General features: G+C 37.4%; 1 protein-coding gene across 1 annotated transcript in view; it reads right to left on the reverse strand.

Moving 5' to 3' along the window:
• The window catches only part of LOC150078259 (rRNA N(6)-adenosine-methyltransferase ZCCHC4), a 109,157-nt gene that overhangs the window by 13,453 nt on the left and 78,365 nt on the right, over positions 1-17,339 (reverse strand). The window contains exons 6-7 of the mRNA XM_090384770.1: positions 15,974-16,098; positions 116-191 (exon numbers count right to left, since the gene is read on the reverse strand). Coding sequence (XP_090240896.1) covers positions 116-191; positions 15,974-16,098 — 201 coding nt within the window. The remainder of the gene's footprint in view (positions 1-115; positions 192-15,973; positions 16,099-17,339) is intronic.

Genomic DNA, 17,339 nt, shown 5'->3' on the forward strand with positions numbered 1-17,339 from the left:
TGAAATGGTTAAAGCCTGACTTAAAATTAAATGTAGTTTATTCAGCTCTAATTGAATATTGGCTATAAATCCCAATACACTAGAATCCTGATTTGGGTAAAAAGGTGCTACTTACCTTAGAGGTACACTTCTGACATTCTTCACAGTGATTGTTCTCTTTGGATACATATCGCTGACATTTTTCACAGAATCTACAATAATTAAAAATGGAAATTTGTGTTTCCTTTATATGTATATTTTATTATCCTGTTAACAAAAAATTCTTTTGCGACAGATTCTCATTTTTATACACAATGTATATAGGACACAACACTGGGAAGTAATGGTTAATTCCAAAGGTTAAAGTAGACTGGCTATCTGTGAATTCTGTTTGGAGCCAACAAACATTTTGACTGCTGTAAGAAAAGACACTTTGTTCTTAGGAATTCACAACAGAAAATCAGCTGGCCACAAAACTAGATCCACAGTTTATCAGAAGATTTAATCATTAAGTCACATAAAGGTTCTGCTACGAGTGTATTAAATACTTGAAGTTATAACACTTCGCTGGATTGTATCAGCACAAATCACTCTGATGGCAAAATTGGTAGCAGTGAACTAATGCTTTTTAGCTGTGTGTATAAAACACATGGTCAAGTTTGCGGTGAATACTGCAGAGCACTACTGGTCAGTATACCAACCTGTTTTGACATTCATATCATATTGCCTCTGTACTTCTCCTTCATTAGTCTTTTACAACTATGTCTGACAGGAAGCTGGTCTTTACTAATTTAATGACAGGAGAGCAGTGCTGTGGCTCATATTTTTTAACTGCAAGTTAGAGCTGTCACCATCCCACGTTTATTTTCTTTGAAAATAAATTTTTAATGATGGCAGTTTTTAATAAATGTTCAGTTAAGTTCTTTTATTAATCTTCATTGCTTTCTGAATTAAGAGACAGTATCAATACTAGGACAAATCTATGCAGTGCATTGAAAATGAAAAGTTGGACCCCAAGAAAGGAATATGAAGTCACATTGAAATCGGCAGAGCAACCTTCAAGAAAATGAGGACATTCCTTTGCAATGACAACCTCAAACTGAAATTAAGGCAACGTACGGTCAAAAGCTACGCCTGGTCCGTACTTTTATATGGTGCTGAGACAGGGACTCTCAAGGCAAGCTCCCTGTTTGCTAGAGGCACTTGAAATGTGGATACATGTGGATGTTGCAAATACCATGGACAGACTTAACAAACAACAACAAAGTCCTCTGCAGAGCAAGAACAGAAAGAACCTTAATAACTTCCAACAAAGGTAGGAAAATCTCTTATCTTGGCCATATTCTGCAGAGAGAGAAATATCATCTACCTCAATTGATAATAAAAGACAGGATTGAAGCCATAAGGTTTCCCCCCCCCCCCCATTTTATGAGCATTAGCAACTAAGACCATATTACTCCGGGGATATGCGGTGGTCATTCCCTGACCTTTCCACATCCTCCGTATTTGGTGGTCACGGGCTCGAACCCCGGTCTACATCAAGAAGTGTGTGCTCCGCACTGCTGCTCCTGTCCACCTGCCTACAGAGAGGCAGGATTGAAGCCATAAGTGGGATTGGTAGGAGGCAAACATCTTGGCTGCATAACATCCAACAGTGGACTGCCAATCAAAATGTAGAATAACTGTTCAGACTAGCATTAGCATTAGTAGAGGCATTTGATGCAAGAAAGCAAGCTTATGCAGCATCAGCCAAAAAAAAAAAAAACCACTTCACCCCTCTGTTCGTTCCATTCCGACTAGTGGAAGATAGAAATGCTTTCTCCTTAGTAATCCAATGTCCGGGGGACCAGACACGGCACATGAAGAAGAAGTGAAAATGAAAAACTTGCAAAATAAAGTTTGCTGTATTTTTTTTGGATAGCTGAATAATTATGAAAAAAAAAAAAAAAAAAATGGCAAAAAGCTTGTTACTGTAGAAAGGAGAAATTCTATGATATGAACTATATTACATTGCTATAAATTATATACATTATATAATAATAAATGATACTGTTACACATAAACACTTTCTATTCAATGTGCACTAATTCAGATTGACTGCAGATAAATGGGCAATTCATGTGCTACTATGACCAGATGAATTACTGACAATGTTGTGACAAATTGCAACTTGCTATAATTAATTTCAAGAAACAAAGTCAGTTCCAAACTTTTTGACTGTACCATGTATGTCCAATAAATGTAAAATGCGTTCAAAATGATTCTTTTCATAATATTCATAAAACAGACCATCTGGGTTTATACAGCAACTCAACATCATATATGGGACAAAATTTTTAAATCAACTAGATGATTATTTGTATCAACATGTCAGGGAAAGTACTACGGAAAAGAATATTCTAGACCTCATCATCACCCATTAACCAGATGACATAATAGGGCAGATAGTATAGAAACCAGTAGCAGAAAGTGATCATGGAGTTCTAGGGTGAACAATGAAGAAAGAGAGGTAGCAGTAGTTAAAGGCAAAGGAATGGGTTATAATTTCAGAAAAGAAAATTATGCCTTAAGGTGCTACATGGCCTCCATTAACTGGGCAGATATCGCACAACCCATTTATTCCATTTATTTGTACACACAATTATTACATATATATACAATACTTACAAGAAGATATATATACATTAACATTCTCATTACACATATATAAGATAATATATTATATTTGACCTCCCTGTGCATTGCATATGTGTATCCAAGAATCAAGGGTGGCTCCTAGGCAAAAACCCATCTCCACTTAGTTCATCTGTTTTGGCACAGAACCTCTACAAAGCTATCCTAAAAACGTGTGTGAGGTATTATACCACTGCCAATACAAGGCAGCTGCTGCCCGGTGCCCTTCTCTAGGCCCAGGTTTATGTTATTGTTTGTGCCAAATGCACAAGTCCCACAACCACCGGATGTAGTGCAATACCAGTGGGTGCCAACAAGTTAATTACTAGTGGAGAACTTCCACAAATTATCCTCACTACCACCGAGAAACAGTAATCATTACATTAAACAGATATGTACAACACTTGTTTTAAATATTCTCAGTCTCTGAATTCCTGAGAACCAGGAAAACAATATATAATTAAATTATGAACAATTAACAACACTGTCTAGTCAGTCCACTAGAAGTTCACAGAGAGCGAACACAACTGAATTATGGTATACCTTTAAAACATTAATCACAGAAGCTTTGAATGCTTATATACCATTGAAAAAATACTCCATGAGGAAGATTCCAAGTTGGATGAATAAGGAAGTTGCCCGATTACTTCAGCAGAAAAAGAAAGCATGGAAAAGTTAGAAAACAATAAAAAGTACTGAAGCCTATAACAGTTACAAATTGATCTGCAATAGTGACACAGAAAAGGGCAGGCTGGCAAAGGTAGATTATGAGAAATTGCTGGCTTGGACTGAAAGTTTTGGGAACGTAGAATTTAAGAGCATGCGATGGCAGTTATGCACAGTGAACTGCGTGATGCAACAACTAATCGTTGGAAGGTAAAGCCTGTGGTTGTGACATTTGGAACGTTTCCAACGTTTGTCAGTCATGAGAATGGTTGCTTTGATAATAGGATAAACACGACATCCACTATTTCTGTTGACAGAAGTATTAGAGCATGTGATGTGCAGTGATTCCAACCAGGCGTGCAGGTGAATGGTGGGATCGATCGATAACCACGACATCACAGCATCGGTTAATGTTGTGTGGGGATGACCAGAAGTGCTCAGCAATGGTCGAGTGTTCTATGTCCACTGAGCGAATGGCTCTTTCGTGTTCTGAAATACGTTTGCCAAGTCTTCTGCAAAAGTTTCCCCGACATAGCAGCTAGTGCAACCATGGCAAGAATAAAGGCACTTGCAGCAGAGTCATTACCTTGAACGGTCCTGTCGGTCGCACCTGTCTAGGGTACTGGTGGGATAGTCACATCTCACGAGATCTGTCTTGACCCTAGCAATCTCGGTGTGCCTTTCATCCGCAGAACTAGTAGAGTGGGTCCTGGCGCGAGTTAACAAGGCCCATGTAGTACCGAGAAGATGGCTGCACGTGTGTGCTGACCAGTTGTATATTGGCCAGCACACATTGGCTTGTTGTAGACTGTTGTTCTCAAGCACATGCCCTCAAGTTGGACCAGGGTGTCCAAGTATGGTAAGGTATTGTCCGACTCTAGTTCAATAGTAAATTTTATGAAAGGTGACAGAGAGTTAAGGTAGTCTAAGAGTCAGTTGTCCGAATCTCTGGGAATGACTACAAACACATCATCCACGTAGGGACACCAAAAGGTAAAGGGATCTGGCATACTGGGATATACTGTATGTCAGCTGGATAATTACCTATGAGGGGGGGGGGGGAAACGCATAGGTATTTTTTTTTAAATTTTCTTCTTATTTTTTTTAAAATTTCCTTATTTTTAAAAATTTTCTTCTTCTTATTATTATTTAATTTTTATTTTTTTATTTTATTCTATTTGTTTGGCTGGTGCAGCATTAGACATAGGCTTATGGACAACCCTCTAATTCTTCCATTACAATGTTTGCTGTGACTGAACTAACTGAGGAACCCATGGCTGTGCCGTGCACCTGTTGGTAAATGGTGTCACTGAACATGATCAGTTAAGCACAGTCTGAGAGCGGTGGAAACATCATCTGAAGTAAGTTGGGTTCTGTTGCTAAGGATCTGGTCACTATCCAAAAGTTCCTTGGCACACGTGATGGCGAACTCAACAGGGATGGAAGTAAAAAGGGACACTACATCGAACGAGGTCATGACTTGATTATCTGAGATGGATAGGGCTTGGATCCATTCTATAAATTCACCACTGTTGGAAACGGTGTTGGCAGTCTTGCCTACTAGGGGAGATAGGAGCCGTGAGACAAATTTTGCCAATTCATAATTCGGTGAGCCACAACAGAAGACAATGGGTCTTAATGGTATACCTTCTTTGTGTGACTGCACTAGCTACTATGTCAGGGAAACTCGGCAAACTTATTTCAGAACATGAAAGAGCCATTCGCTTAGCGGACACTCGGTCATTGCTGAGCACTTCTGGTCAACATGACATTAACCCACACTGCACCTGCTTGGAATCACTACACATTGTGTGCTCTAATATTTCTGTCAACAGAAACAGAGGATGTCACGTTCCCATACGTCGCAAGCACCAGCTTTAACTTCCAATGATTAGTTGTTGCATCACACAGTTCACTGTGCATGACTGCCATCATACACTCTTAAGTACTACGTTCCTAAAACTTTCAGTCCAACGGTTAACTGATGAAGGGCTACATAAAGCTCAAAAGCTTTTTGTATTACTGGCTACTGTATGTATTTAGCATTAAATCAATTTTAACCACAACCCATCATTTTATTTTACTTTCCATTCTGCTCTGTGCTGCAAAATAGCGAATATAGAAAGTATAAGGTATTAACACCTGGGGAACAGTAACCCCAAAATAATTATACACTTGGTGGAATTGAACTAAAGCTGGTAGTGGAGGAAAGAGACTTGGGTAGTATGATACAGTCTGACATGAAGTTCTCCAAGCATTGTAGACTGGTTGCAAAGAAGGCCCATGGATGATTTATCGAATAATTGCTAGCAGAGATAAGGATGTCATAATTCCATTATATAAGGCTATTGTTAAACCACACTTGGAATACTGTGTTCAAGTATGGAGACTGCACCTAAAGTAAGACATTGCGCTTCTTGAAAGGATCCAAAGACGGTTAAATTGCCTAGTGAGATTGGCAAAAGGGCATCCATATGAGGAAAGACTTCGAATATGTGAGTTGCAGAGCTTGGAAACTAGACACCTTAGAGGAAACTTGATTGAGGTGTTTAAGGCTCTGAGAGGCATAAGTAAAATGAATGAGGATGAAATTTTCACGGTTATAATTGATTCTAAAACTAAGGGCCATAATTTCGAGTTATGGGGGGAGATGTTTAGACTGGATTGTAGGAAGTTTTATTTTAGCTAGCGAGTTATAAATTACTGGAATAAGTTACCTACATGAATGGTAGAGGCTTGGAGAAATTCAAAGGTCAGCTGGATAATTACCTACGAGAGGAAGGAAACACAGGTATTTTTTTTTAATTTTCTTTTTTTTTCTTTTTTTAATTTCCTTCTTATTATTATTATTTTATTTTTATTTTATTCTATTCTATTTGTTTGGCTGGTGCAGCATAAGCCATAGGCTTCCTTGCACCATGTGGCCATTGCTAATACTAAATATTTGCCTTATTATAAATGTCAAAGGAAAACATGTCAAGACTGCTTTACATGGCATGCAAGGAAAAAAATGCATTTCTCAAAGAACAGTTTTAAAATTACACTGGAGTCCCACTAGTCCGAACTAATTGCGACCGAGCCCTGTTTGGATTAGCAGAATAACTGCAATAATGCAGAAGCAAGCAGTAAAACAGGTCTGGTTTATTAAGGAATGAATGTATAATAGACCTACTAGCGTTTGTACGCGAACGTGACACACTGGAAGCAAACCCTCCCCCACCACACTATGACTCATTGTACGCGACATTGTGCATTAAATGTGAATCTTCACTCTACATTATTGTAGTTTAGTTTAGTCTGCTGCCACAATGGCCACGAAATGGAAACACACAATGTGTATGTTGAAAGATAAGCCGGAAGTTTTGAAAAGGCTGGACAAGGGTGAAAGTGCAACAAAATTGGCAATAGAGTTTGGAGTGGGCAAGGCCACAATAACTGACTGGAAAAAAAGCCGCGCAAAGATCGAGCAGTTTTGTACCTCTACTTCAGAAAAATCAGTTGAAAATCGACAAACAGTAAGGCCCTCAACATTTGACAAGCTTGATGAAGACTTATTCACGTGGTTCACTCAGGAAAGAGAAAGGGGAACACCCCTAAGTAAACCTCTTGTTAGAGAAAAGGCCATTCATCTCAACAAACTAATGAAAGGTGATGAATCATTTAGTGCGAGTACCGGTTGGTTTGATCGCCGGAAGAAGCGCCATGGGATTTGCCAGCTAACGATCATCGGGGAGCAATTATCAGCTGATCATCGTGCAGCAGAGAAATATTTGGGTGAGTTCGCTGATTTGGTTTCACATTATTCACCTCAGAAGATATATAATGCTGATGAGACAAGTTTAAATTTTAAGGCATTGCCCACAAAAAGTCTAGCATCTCAACAAGAAAATGCGTGCCCCAGGTTTTAAAATGAATAAGGAGCGAGTTACGCTGATAGCTTGCAGTAATGCTTCAAGAAATCACAAGCTACCTTTGATGATGATCAGTAAATCAGCAAAGCTGAGAGCTTTTAAAAATATGAACACTAACAATCTTTCAGTTCATTACAAAAGTCAAAAAAAAAGCTTGGATGAACGGACAGCTTTTCATTGAGTGGTTTCATAATCAATTTGTCCCAGCAATGAAAATGATTTGCCACCTCGTGCCATTCTCCTCATAGACAATGTGTCGTCCCACCCAGACATTTCCGAGGTGACATCAGGGGATATAAAGGCAGCTTTCTTACCGCCTAATGTAACACCGTTATTACAGCCCATGGACCAGGGGGTGTTACAGTCTATCGAGCTTGCATACAGAAAGAAATATCTTAGGCCCTTGATAGAAGATAACACCAATTCACTTTCTTTACATGAGAAAATGAAACAAGTGAACTTAAAAGATGTTGTATATTGGGTTGCTGAGTCATGGGAGGGTGTAACCAAGCAGTCCATCCATACAAAGATCATGGAAGAAATTATGGCCCCCCTCTCAGCTTTGTCGACAGTTCTGACGAAAACAATGACACAGAACAATTAATTCAGCTCGTACAGGAAATTCCCGGGTGCGGGGAAGCAATAGAATTTGACGTTAACGAGTGGATTGCAGCGGATGGAATAGGTCATGAAAACCTGTTGGATGAGGACATCGTGGCAGCTGTCACCCAAGAAGACTCCAAGCAGAATGATGACGGGAGTGATGATTGTTTGTTTGTTTGGTTGGTTTTTAGGAGCATTAGCAACTAAGGCCATATTGCTCCGGGATATGCAGTGGTCATTCCTTGACCTTTCCGCATCCTCCGTATTTGGTGGTGACTGGCTCGAACCCCGGTCTAATCAAGAAGCGTGTGCTGCGCACTGCTGCTCCTTCCCACCTGGCTACTGAAGCGCCCAGGAGTGATGACAAACCCAGTAGTACCGCAGAACAACTTGTGTTGCACGCAGACGTGGCAGCAGCCCTTGACCTCACTTTATGCTACTTAGAACAACATCCCAGCACTACACTGGCAGACTACATATGTATGGAGTGGTGGCGAAACATAGCATCTTCTAGCCGATTTTCATTGTTACGTAAAAAGAAACTAACAGAGTTTGTTACTTCTGAAAAATGACTTTTGTTCCTGTTTTGGTGTGTAAGTATAGATATGTAGTTTTAATAGGCCATGTCAAACACTGATTTATTAATTTTATATTAGTATGGTACTACAACAAAATACAATTTTTTAGTGGAATGTTTTTGTACCATTAATACCATTTAAATTTAACTGGAAAATACAAAAAAATGTATATTTTGCGAACTAAAAAATTTCCTCTCTGCCAACCGAAACGTGTTCGGATTAGCGGGAGTCCACTGTATATTTATAAGTATAGCATTTTCCTTGTTTATGTATTTGATAAGAGAACAAAATTCAAAGAAAATTATCTATCGACTGCTGTGCTATAAGTTGACAAAAACATATCAAATAGAAAACTTTTGGTCCATCTGGCATTTGCATGTAACAAAAAGAAAATGTATACACAACTCATAAAAGACACTGTTCTGTACAGGTAACACCCACCGAGCATGGGGGTTAACGTTCCAGCTAACGTCTGCACACTGATTCTGCATTCAGCGGGGAACTGTTAGGGAAAAATGAGGATTAGGTTCTGAAACTTTTTATATAGGAAATTAAAACCATAATCTGTATTACAAATGGTACAATTTATTTTTAAAAGAAATTAACAAATTAACAGTTTCACTTTATAATTTAAAATGTATTCCAATTAAAAACAGCATAAAATATATGGAAGTAATATTTTTCTGTGCTAATTTTTGTTGGAATGGGGGTTTCAAAAATGAACAGCAAGACTAACTTCTTCCATAATTTCATCTCTTGTTCCACTGATCCAACTGAGTGACAGCGAGTTCATGCCCCTAACATAAATGTAAAGGGCCCCTACGTTAAAAGAATACATGATGAAAGAAAACTAAATTATAGAAACAGCAGAAACTTAATTGGGTAAACGCTTCCATTATGGAATCAAAATGAATTCCTACCTAATAAAATAAAGCTGCATGCTGAAAAAAGTAAAACAATGAAATAAAACTTTTAATTAACCATAACTTACCAACACATATGAAGAAACGTTCAATTAATGAAACTGCTAGCAGAAGGTGAACATGCTTTTGAAGTTGAAATTGACTTACAAAATCTAATTTTTGTCTGTTGCTGTTTTTGTCATGATCTTTCTCATGTCAACAAAGAAACCATAATATTGTCAATGCCCCTCTTAATTTTCGTACTCCTATGAAAGTCTGGATCTTCCTGCATAATCTTCTCCTCCAGGAACTCGGCTGCTTTTAGAATCTCTGATATACCCTTGTTGGTTAGTTTGGATTTCTCCTGTTCTTCATTTTCTTCTTCTGCTTCACAAAATCTTTATTGGAGTCCAGTAGTTCTAATTCTTCATTTTTTAATTCCTCCTGATGGGAATGAATTATGTTCTAAAATTTCTTCCTGCCCTATATCACTAAATCCCTCACCTTCAACAATTTTTGAAATTTTAATAACTTTCTCAACTTCTGTCTGAATAATATTCAGGTCTTGTGAGTCACTTCCTGTTTCAGGCAGTAGCTTCTTCCAACAGTTCTTCAAAGTTGACTTCTTCATTTCAGTCCAGTCCATAACTGTTCGATTATTTCAATACCTGTTAGTATTGTGAATCCAGCCCAATATTGGCGCATGTTTTTATCTGGAAATTTTTCAATGATCAACAAGATCTGCCAAACTTCTCCTTAGATAATAAGATTTTAAAGTGGAAATGATCCCTTGATCCAGGGACTGTAAAATTGATGTTGTGTTCAGAGGAAGAAACACAAATTTTACATTTGGATTGCAATCAAGAAGTGACACGGGTGACTTGGAGCATTGTCTAAGATAAGGAGCACTTTGAATGATAAATCCTTATTTTTCAGATATCTTTCAGTTTTAGGTATGAAACAATGCTCTAACCAGTTACTAAACAGTGAGCCAGTCATCCACGCTTTTCTATTCAATTGCCAATAAATGGGAAAAGAGGATTTATTTTTGCCTTTCAAAGCCCTTGGGTTTTCTGAACAATACACTAATAAATGCTTGCATTTATAATCACCAGAAGCGTTACTACAAAATAGGAGAGTGATTCTGTCTTTTGACACTTTGAATCCAGGTGCAACTCGTTCTTCTTTGGATAAATATGTCCTGTCAGGCATTTTTTTCCAGTAGAGTCCAGTTTCATCACAGTTAAAAATATGATCTGCCATGTATCCTCCATCTTCTATTATATTTTTCAATTCCAGTAAAAAATTTTCCACTACCTCCATACATCAGCAGAAGCAATCTCACCAACACCTTTAATATTGTGCAGATTTGCTCTTTTTTTTAAATCTATCAAACCTTCCCTTGGATGCACTGAAACGTGACTCACCATTTGCACGAGCAACATGAGACTTTACATAATCATAAATACGTTGGGCCTTGCACCTGATCATATTAGAATTGAGAGGCACATTTCTATTTCTTTGCTTGTTGAAAAAATGGAACATTTTTTTTAACAAGCAAACACACACAACAAAGTCACTTTTCACTCAACTCAGAAACTAACACTAATATATCACTAGCAAAGACTCAAGCTGACTAAGGGATCATTCAAATATTACATCACGCTGTTTCTGAGAACTGCTGAGTTGAAAAATACATAACGAAAAATATATTGTAATAAAAAAGTTGGTACAATGTACAGAGGCTAAATTTTGACTGATCGAGAAATTGTAAAGTGCCACAAAACAGCTGTCTCTGATAACAAAGTCGCTTAGAATGAAATCAATGACACTAGAAATTCAATCACGTTCAAGCAGCTACATACTATATAATTAGGTAGCACGACTGACTCAGTCGTGCTACCTAATTATATAGGTACATTTAATCTACCTAATTATATAGGTGAGTCACCGTGCTACTGCAATTGTAGCAGGATACTTAATGATTTTGTAATAACTAAGAGCAAAGTGGAGGAGAAATTGTTGAAGTTAAACATAAGAAAGACACCTGGGGTGGATGGGATCTATTCAGTTATATTAAAGGAGGTGGCAAAGCAACTAAGCAAACCCTTAGCCATAATTATGAGAGCATCCTTGGACTCAGGGGAGGTTCCGACGGACTGGAGATGTGCAAATGTATCCCCAATTCACAAAGGGGGATCGAAGGGTGACACGAGTAATTACAGACCAGTTAGTTTAACTTCTGTTCCGGGTAAAATAATGGAGTCAGTGGTTAAAGATGCATTGCAGGATCATCTAGACAAGACTGCAGCAATAATTCAGACACAGCATGGGTTTGTTAAGGAAAGTCTTGTCTGACAAATTTGGTAGGATATTATGATATAGTTAGAAAGGAACTGGATGCAAAAAATAATTTTGATATCATATATTTGGATTTCAGGAAAGCTTTTGACACTGTTGCGCATGGAAGACTATTGTACAAATTGGAGCAGAATGGTATTAAGGGTAAGTTGCTACAATGGATAAAACAATGGTTGTGTGGGAGAAGACAGAGGGTGGTAATTAATGGGTGCTGCTCTTCGTGGACTAATGTTATTAGTGGATTCCCACAGGTTTTCGGCTTTGGGTCCACTGTTGTTTTGTATATTTATCAATGACATTGATGAAGGTACATCAGACTTAATGTCGAAGTTTGCAGATGATACAAAGGTTGGTAGGGCTGTTAATGACAGTAATGGAAGTGTGCTACTGCAACAGGATCTAGATAATTTGGGCAGATGGGCTAAGAAGTGGCAACTGAAGTTTAACCTTGACAAATGCAAAGTACTGCATATGGGTAGAAGGAACCCCAGAGAAATGTACCAACTGTGTGGTACTACACTTAAGGTGGTAGAAAATGAAAAAGACCTGGGAGTAATTGTGCAGTCAGATATGAAGTTTTCTGAGCAATGCAGACAGGCTGCAAGGGCAGGTCATGGGGTTTTGTCAATGATATATAGGAATTTTGCTAGCAGGGAAAAGGAGGTGATTGTCCCTCTGTATAAGGCAATGGTCAGGCCACGCCTTGAGTACTGCGTACAGGTCTGGAGGCCTCATTTTAGGAACAATGTAGATTTACTTGAGCATGTACAGAGAAGGGCAACAAGATTGGTGAGGGGAATGAAGGGATCCTCTTACCAAGAGAGGCTTAAGTTCTGCAAATTGCAGTGGCTGGAGACTAGGCACCTGCACAGTGATCTGATTGAGGTGTATAAGGCCTTGAATGGGTTGAGCACGCTGAATTCTGATGGGATCCTTCCACTTGTTCAGATTACGAACCTAAGGGGGCATAAATTCAAATTAAGAAAGGACAGATGTAGAATACATGTGCGGAAATTTGCATTTAGCCAGCGGGTGGTTAATTGCTGGAACAAACTTCCATCTGTCATTGTGGAAGTTGATAGGTTGAATAAATTTAAGGAGGAACTGGACAGGCATTTGGAGGGAATGGTGTGATTTTTTTTTTTTTTTTTTTGGCTGATGCTCATACATAAGCTGATGCTTATACATACATTTGTCTGCATAAGCTCATACACTTGCTTTCTTACATCACATGCCAGTACTACTACTACTACCACCACCACCTTGGGCTGCATACCCACCGTACTCGGTGGGGATGGCCTGTAATTTGAAAACTGTTGTGCTAAACTAATAGTATTCACCATATAGTGCAAAGAAGCTATAGGCTTTTGCTGCACTGGAAAAAAAAACAAAACAAAAGTAAATAAGAAAACAAATTATATGCTTCCCTCCTCACCCTTGAACTTATTCAAACTGTGTCCACCTCAAATACCTCAGAGGACAACTTGTTCCAGCTATCAATGACTTGCTAGCTAAAAGAAAACTTCTACAATTTAATCTAAACCTCAACCCCTGTAATTCGAATTTATGATTCCTACTTCTGGAATTCTTTATAACTGTAAGAATTCCACCTTCATTCATTTTACTAACCACTCTCAAAGACTTATAAACCTCAATCAGGTCACCTCTGAGGTGCCTAGCTGCCAAGCTCTGTAGCCCACGTAATCGGAGACTTTCCTCATAAGATCGTCCTTCTGCCGATCTCACCATTCGAGTTGCCTGACTCTTTCGAGAAGCTCAGTGTCTTTTTTCAGATGAGGTCTCTATACTTGAATACAGTATTTCAAATGTAGCCTTACAAGTGCTTTATATAGTGGGATTATGACCTCCCTAACTCTACAAGATAACATTCAATAAATCATTGATAGGATAACATGGGTTTTCCTGGCTGGCTGTTTTTTTTTTTTTTTTGTTCGGAAAACTTTGTATCTGCCCATATTGTAATCCCAGATCCCTTCTTTCCCCACTGTTTTTAATTCAACCCCACCAAGTATATAATTTATTTGTGGGTTGCTATTCCCCAAGTATAAGACCATGCATTTAGAAGCATTAAAACACAGCTGCCACTTCTCTAACCATTTTTGATATCTGTTCAAGTCATCCTGAAGGAGTGTTGCTTGGCACTATCAGTAAGCACTTTGCAAATCTTTATGTCATCTGCAAATTTTTAGATTTGCAGATGACATAAAGAATACATTGGCACCTCTCCAATCCAAAGGAATCTCCCCTGAGTCCAAAGATGCCCTCATAATTAACCTCAGTGGTTCAATACCTTGCTCTCTCCCTCAAAACTACACGGTATATACCTTTAACTCTGGGAGCCGTACTTGCCTTTACGTTCAAAAGTTTTTCTAATAAACAATCATCTGTAATTGCAACATCACTAATTTCATATGACTCAGCCTCACTTGCACAGCCTCTTCTCGGCATAAAGTGTCTTTCATCAGTAAAGACAGATGCTAAGTACTTGTTCAATTCATCCACAACATCAGCTGGACTGTCTTAAGACTTTCCCACACCCAGTGCACAAGGGTCCAATCCAATTCACTTTTTTATTCCTTGTATTCACATACATTAAAATAGTATCTTCTAGGCAATGTACTTTATTGAACTTTACCTAGTAATTAAATTTCAAGGAAAATTATCAACTAGCAGTTACATTAAAAATTTTTAAAATTAAGTTAATAAATTAAAAATTAGTGCCAAATCTTTGACACTAATTTTTAATTTACCTGTCTATCTCCCCTTCAATAATTTGTCTACTTCTTCCAACAATCAACTACCCACTGGCTGAAGGCAATCTTCTTAACATCTAGCCTGAAACCATCCTTCCTCAATTTGAATTTAAGCCCTCTTATACATGTAGTCTGAGCAAGAGGAAGAATGCCATCAGCACTGAGCTTACTCAATCCATTCAAGGTCTTAAATATTTCTTAAATCAGATCTCCTTGCAAGTGCCTAGCCTCCAGGTGCTGCAAGTTGCAGAATTGAAGCCTTTCTTGATAAGACCACCCTTTTGTTCCTTTACTGCCCTTCTCTGCACCCAATCCAGCAAATCTACATCCTAAAATAATAAGGCTTCCAGACCTGCATCTGTTACTCAAGATATGGCCTAACTATTGCCTTGTAGAAAGGTCCTGAATATCACTGACAAAATCCCATGAACTGTCCTGACAGCCCATCTGCACTGCTCAGAGAACTTAGTGTCTGATTGCACAATTACCCCCCCCCCAAGGTCTTTTTCATTTTCCGCTACCTTGAGTGTACTACTACACAGTTGGTACATTAATCAGGGATTACTGCTACCTACATGCAATACTCTGCATTTGTCAATATTAAACTTCAACTGCCATTTCTCAGCCTATCTGCCTAATTTTTTCTAGATTTTTTTTTTTGCAGCAACTTCCTAAGATTGTCATTAACCACCCTGATAACCTTTTATCTGTACCATAATAGCAACATATTTTTTATATTTTTATAGATAAAGTTTATTTTATGTATTTGTAAAAGATAGTTTAGTATTCTATCATTCATATTTAATGAAATGGGCTCGCAGCTGGTGAGGCATAAGCCTCAGGCTTCCTTGCACCATATGGCTAATAATAATAATAATAATAATAATAATAAATTAACACATATATAAAAAAAAAAAAACATGTAACCATCATCTTAAGGTAAAACTGGATCAAACATGGTTTTATATGAATTCTTTATACTTTATTTGTATTCTATATTATACGAATTTTTACTATTGTATTTTTCAAAATTTTGCAACATTAAAAAGCATTAGCTTTTTAAGACATTGTCTCACAGCAAATTTTGTGTCCTCACCAGGGATTTAACAAAAAAAAAAAAAAAAATATCAATGAGAAACACACTCATAGGCGCTGTTGAGTTTTTAAAATTAAGACCACTTTGACAATATGGAGGAGCAGCAATTGGATTAAATGTATTTAGTAAAATTATATGCTATAACAAGTTTTAAGTTAATACGTCAACTGACAAGACTAAAGATGCTTGCTTGATTGGATATTTCTGGTAGTAGCACAATTACCACAATATAAACCTGCTTTGTTTTCCAATGGCTCCAAATTTTAAATTCTACACCAGAATATATATATAACATATTGTGATATAGAATCTTTTATAATATTTTTATATATAAATTTTATTTTATGTATTTGTAAAAGTTTATTATTCTGTCATTTATTTATATTTTATAAATTGAACATTCAATAAATAATATAAAAAGCAAACAAACCTATAACCCTCATCTTCAGGCAACTGGATTGAACATGGCTTAATATTTGTAAAAATACGAACAGGAGAGCCATGTTTTCTACCTTTTAATCCACTCTTGAAATGTAAATGGTTCAAATAGTCCACCTGGATATTGTAAAATATTAATTACATTTGTTCAATATAACTAAATTAACTGACCAAATTCAGGCCCCATATCATAAGTAATAAATAGATTTAACTATAGCAAAAATGCAGAAAGTATTAAAAATATATAAGGAGCCACTAAAATTGGCTTCAGTGATTTATAAAATATCAAATCTTTATCAAAAATTTATATCAAATTTTTCTTGACATTCTCCACCTGCTATTATTTGAACTGTCTATTTCCTCCAGTTAAATCTGTTAACCTAAGAAGGCTTGAATATACATAAGTAGCAGGTGAAGAAGAATGAGAAAAATGAAATGATAGTGGGTAGTGGCACTGAACTCTTAAATACAGCTGTCATCAACTATGAGTAATACTGCATTAGGCTCAGTGATGTCATTCCAAGTTATCATTTTTTTTTTCTCACTTTCAAATAGGACTATAATTATTACAAATTCAACTGATAATATATTTTAAAAATGTCCTTTTTATAGTTTTAAACGGCCTCTGGCTAGAGGAGTTTATAACTTTACCGCTTGTGGCACAGCATGTGAAAACAATGGGTCATGCATTTTTTGTGATGCTATATGGATCTGCTTGTAGAACATTCAGATATGACATGTATGTTTATAACCAAATTACTACTAAAGCACACCATAACAAGATTCTTACAATCTGTACTAGATACAATTAGTAACAAATACCAAATTAATTCTGATCCCCCTGTCAATAAGAAAAACCTCAACCTCTAAGGAGAGATTTTATTGAGGCTTACATGTTGCTGAAGGAGTTGAGTAAAATGTATGAGGAAGGTCTGTTTCTCTGTTATTAGTATTAGTATTGGTAGATGCATATGATGCAAGAAAGCAAGCTTATGCAGTATCAGCAAAAAAAAAAAAACTCATTTCACCCCTCCATTCTTTCCAAATGCCTGTCCAGCTTAGCCTTAAACTTATTCAGGCTATCAACTTCCACAACAAAGGATCGAAGTCTGTTCCACCAATCAACTACCGCTGGCTAAAGGCAAATTTTTGCACATCAATTTTACAACTGTTTTTCCTCAACTTGAAACTGTGCCCTATCAGGTTCTTAATCTGAGCAAGAGGAAGAATAGCATCAGCATTCAGCTTGATCAACCCATTCAAGGGCCTTCATCATCATCATCATCATCAGCCATTTTCAATCCACTGCAGGATGAAGGCCTCTCCAGCAACTTTCCAGTTGCTTCTGTTTTGAGCAC

Source organism: Mastigoproctus giganteus, chromosome 11, assembly GCF_048544385.1.
Source record: "Mastigoproctus giganteus isolate SK-2022 chromosome 11, ASM4854438v1, whole genome shotgun sequence".
NCBI classification, from domain to species: Eukaryota; Metazoa; Arthropoda; class Arachnida; order Uropygi; family Thelyphonidae; genus Mastigoproctus; species Mastigoproctus giganteus.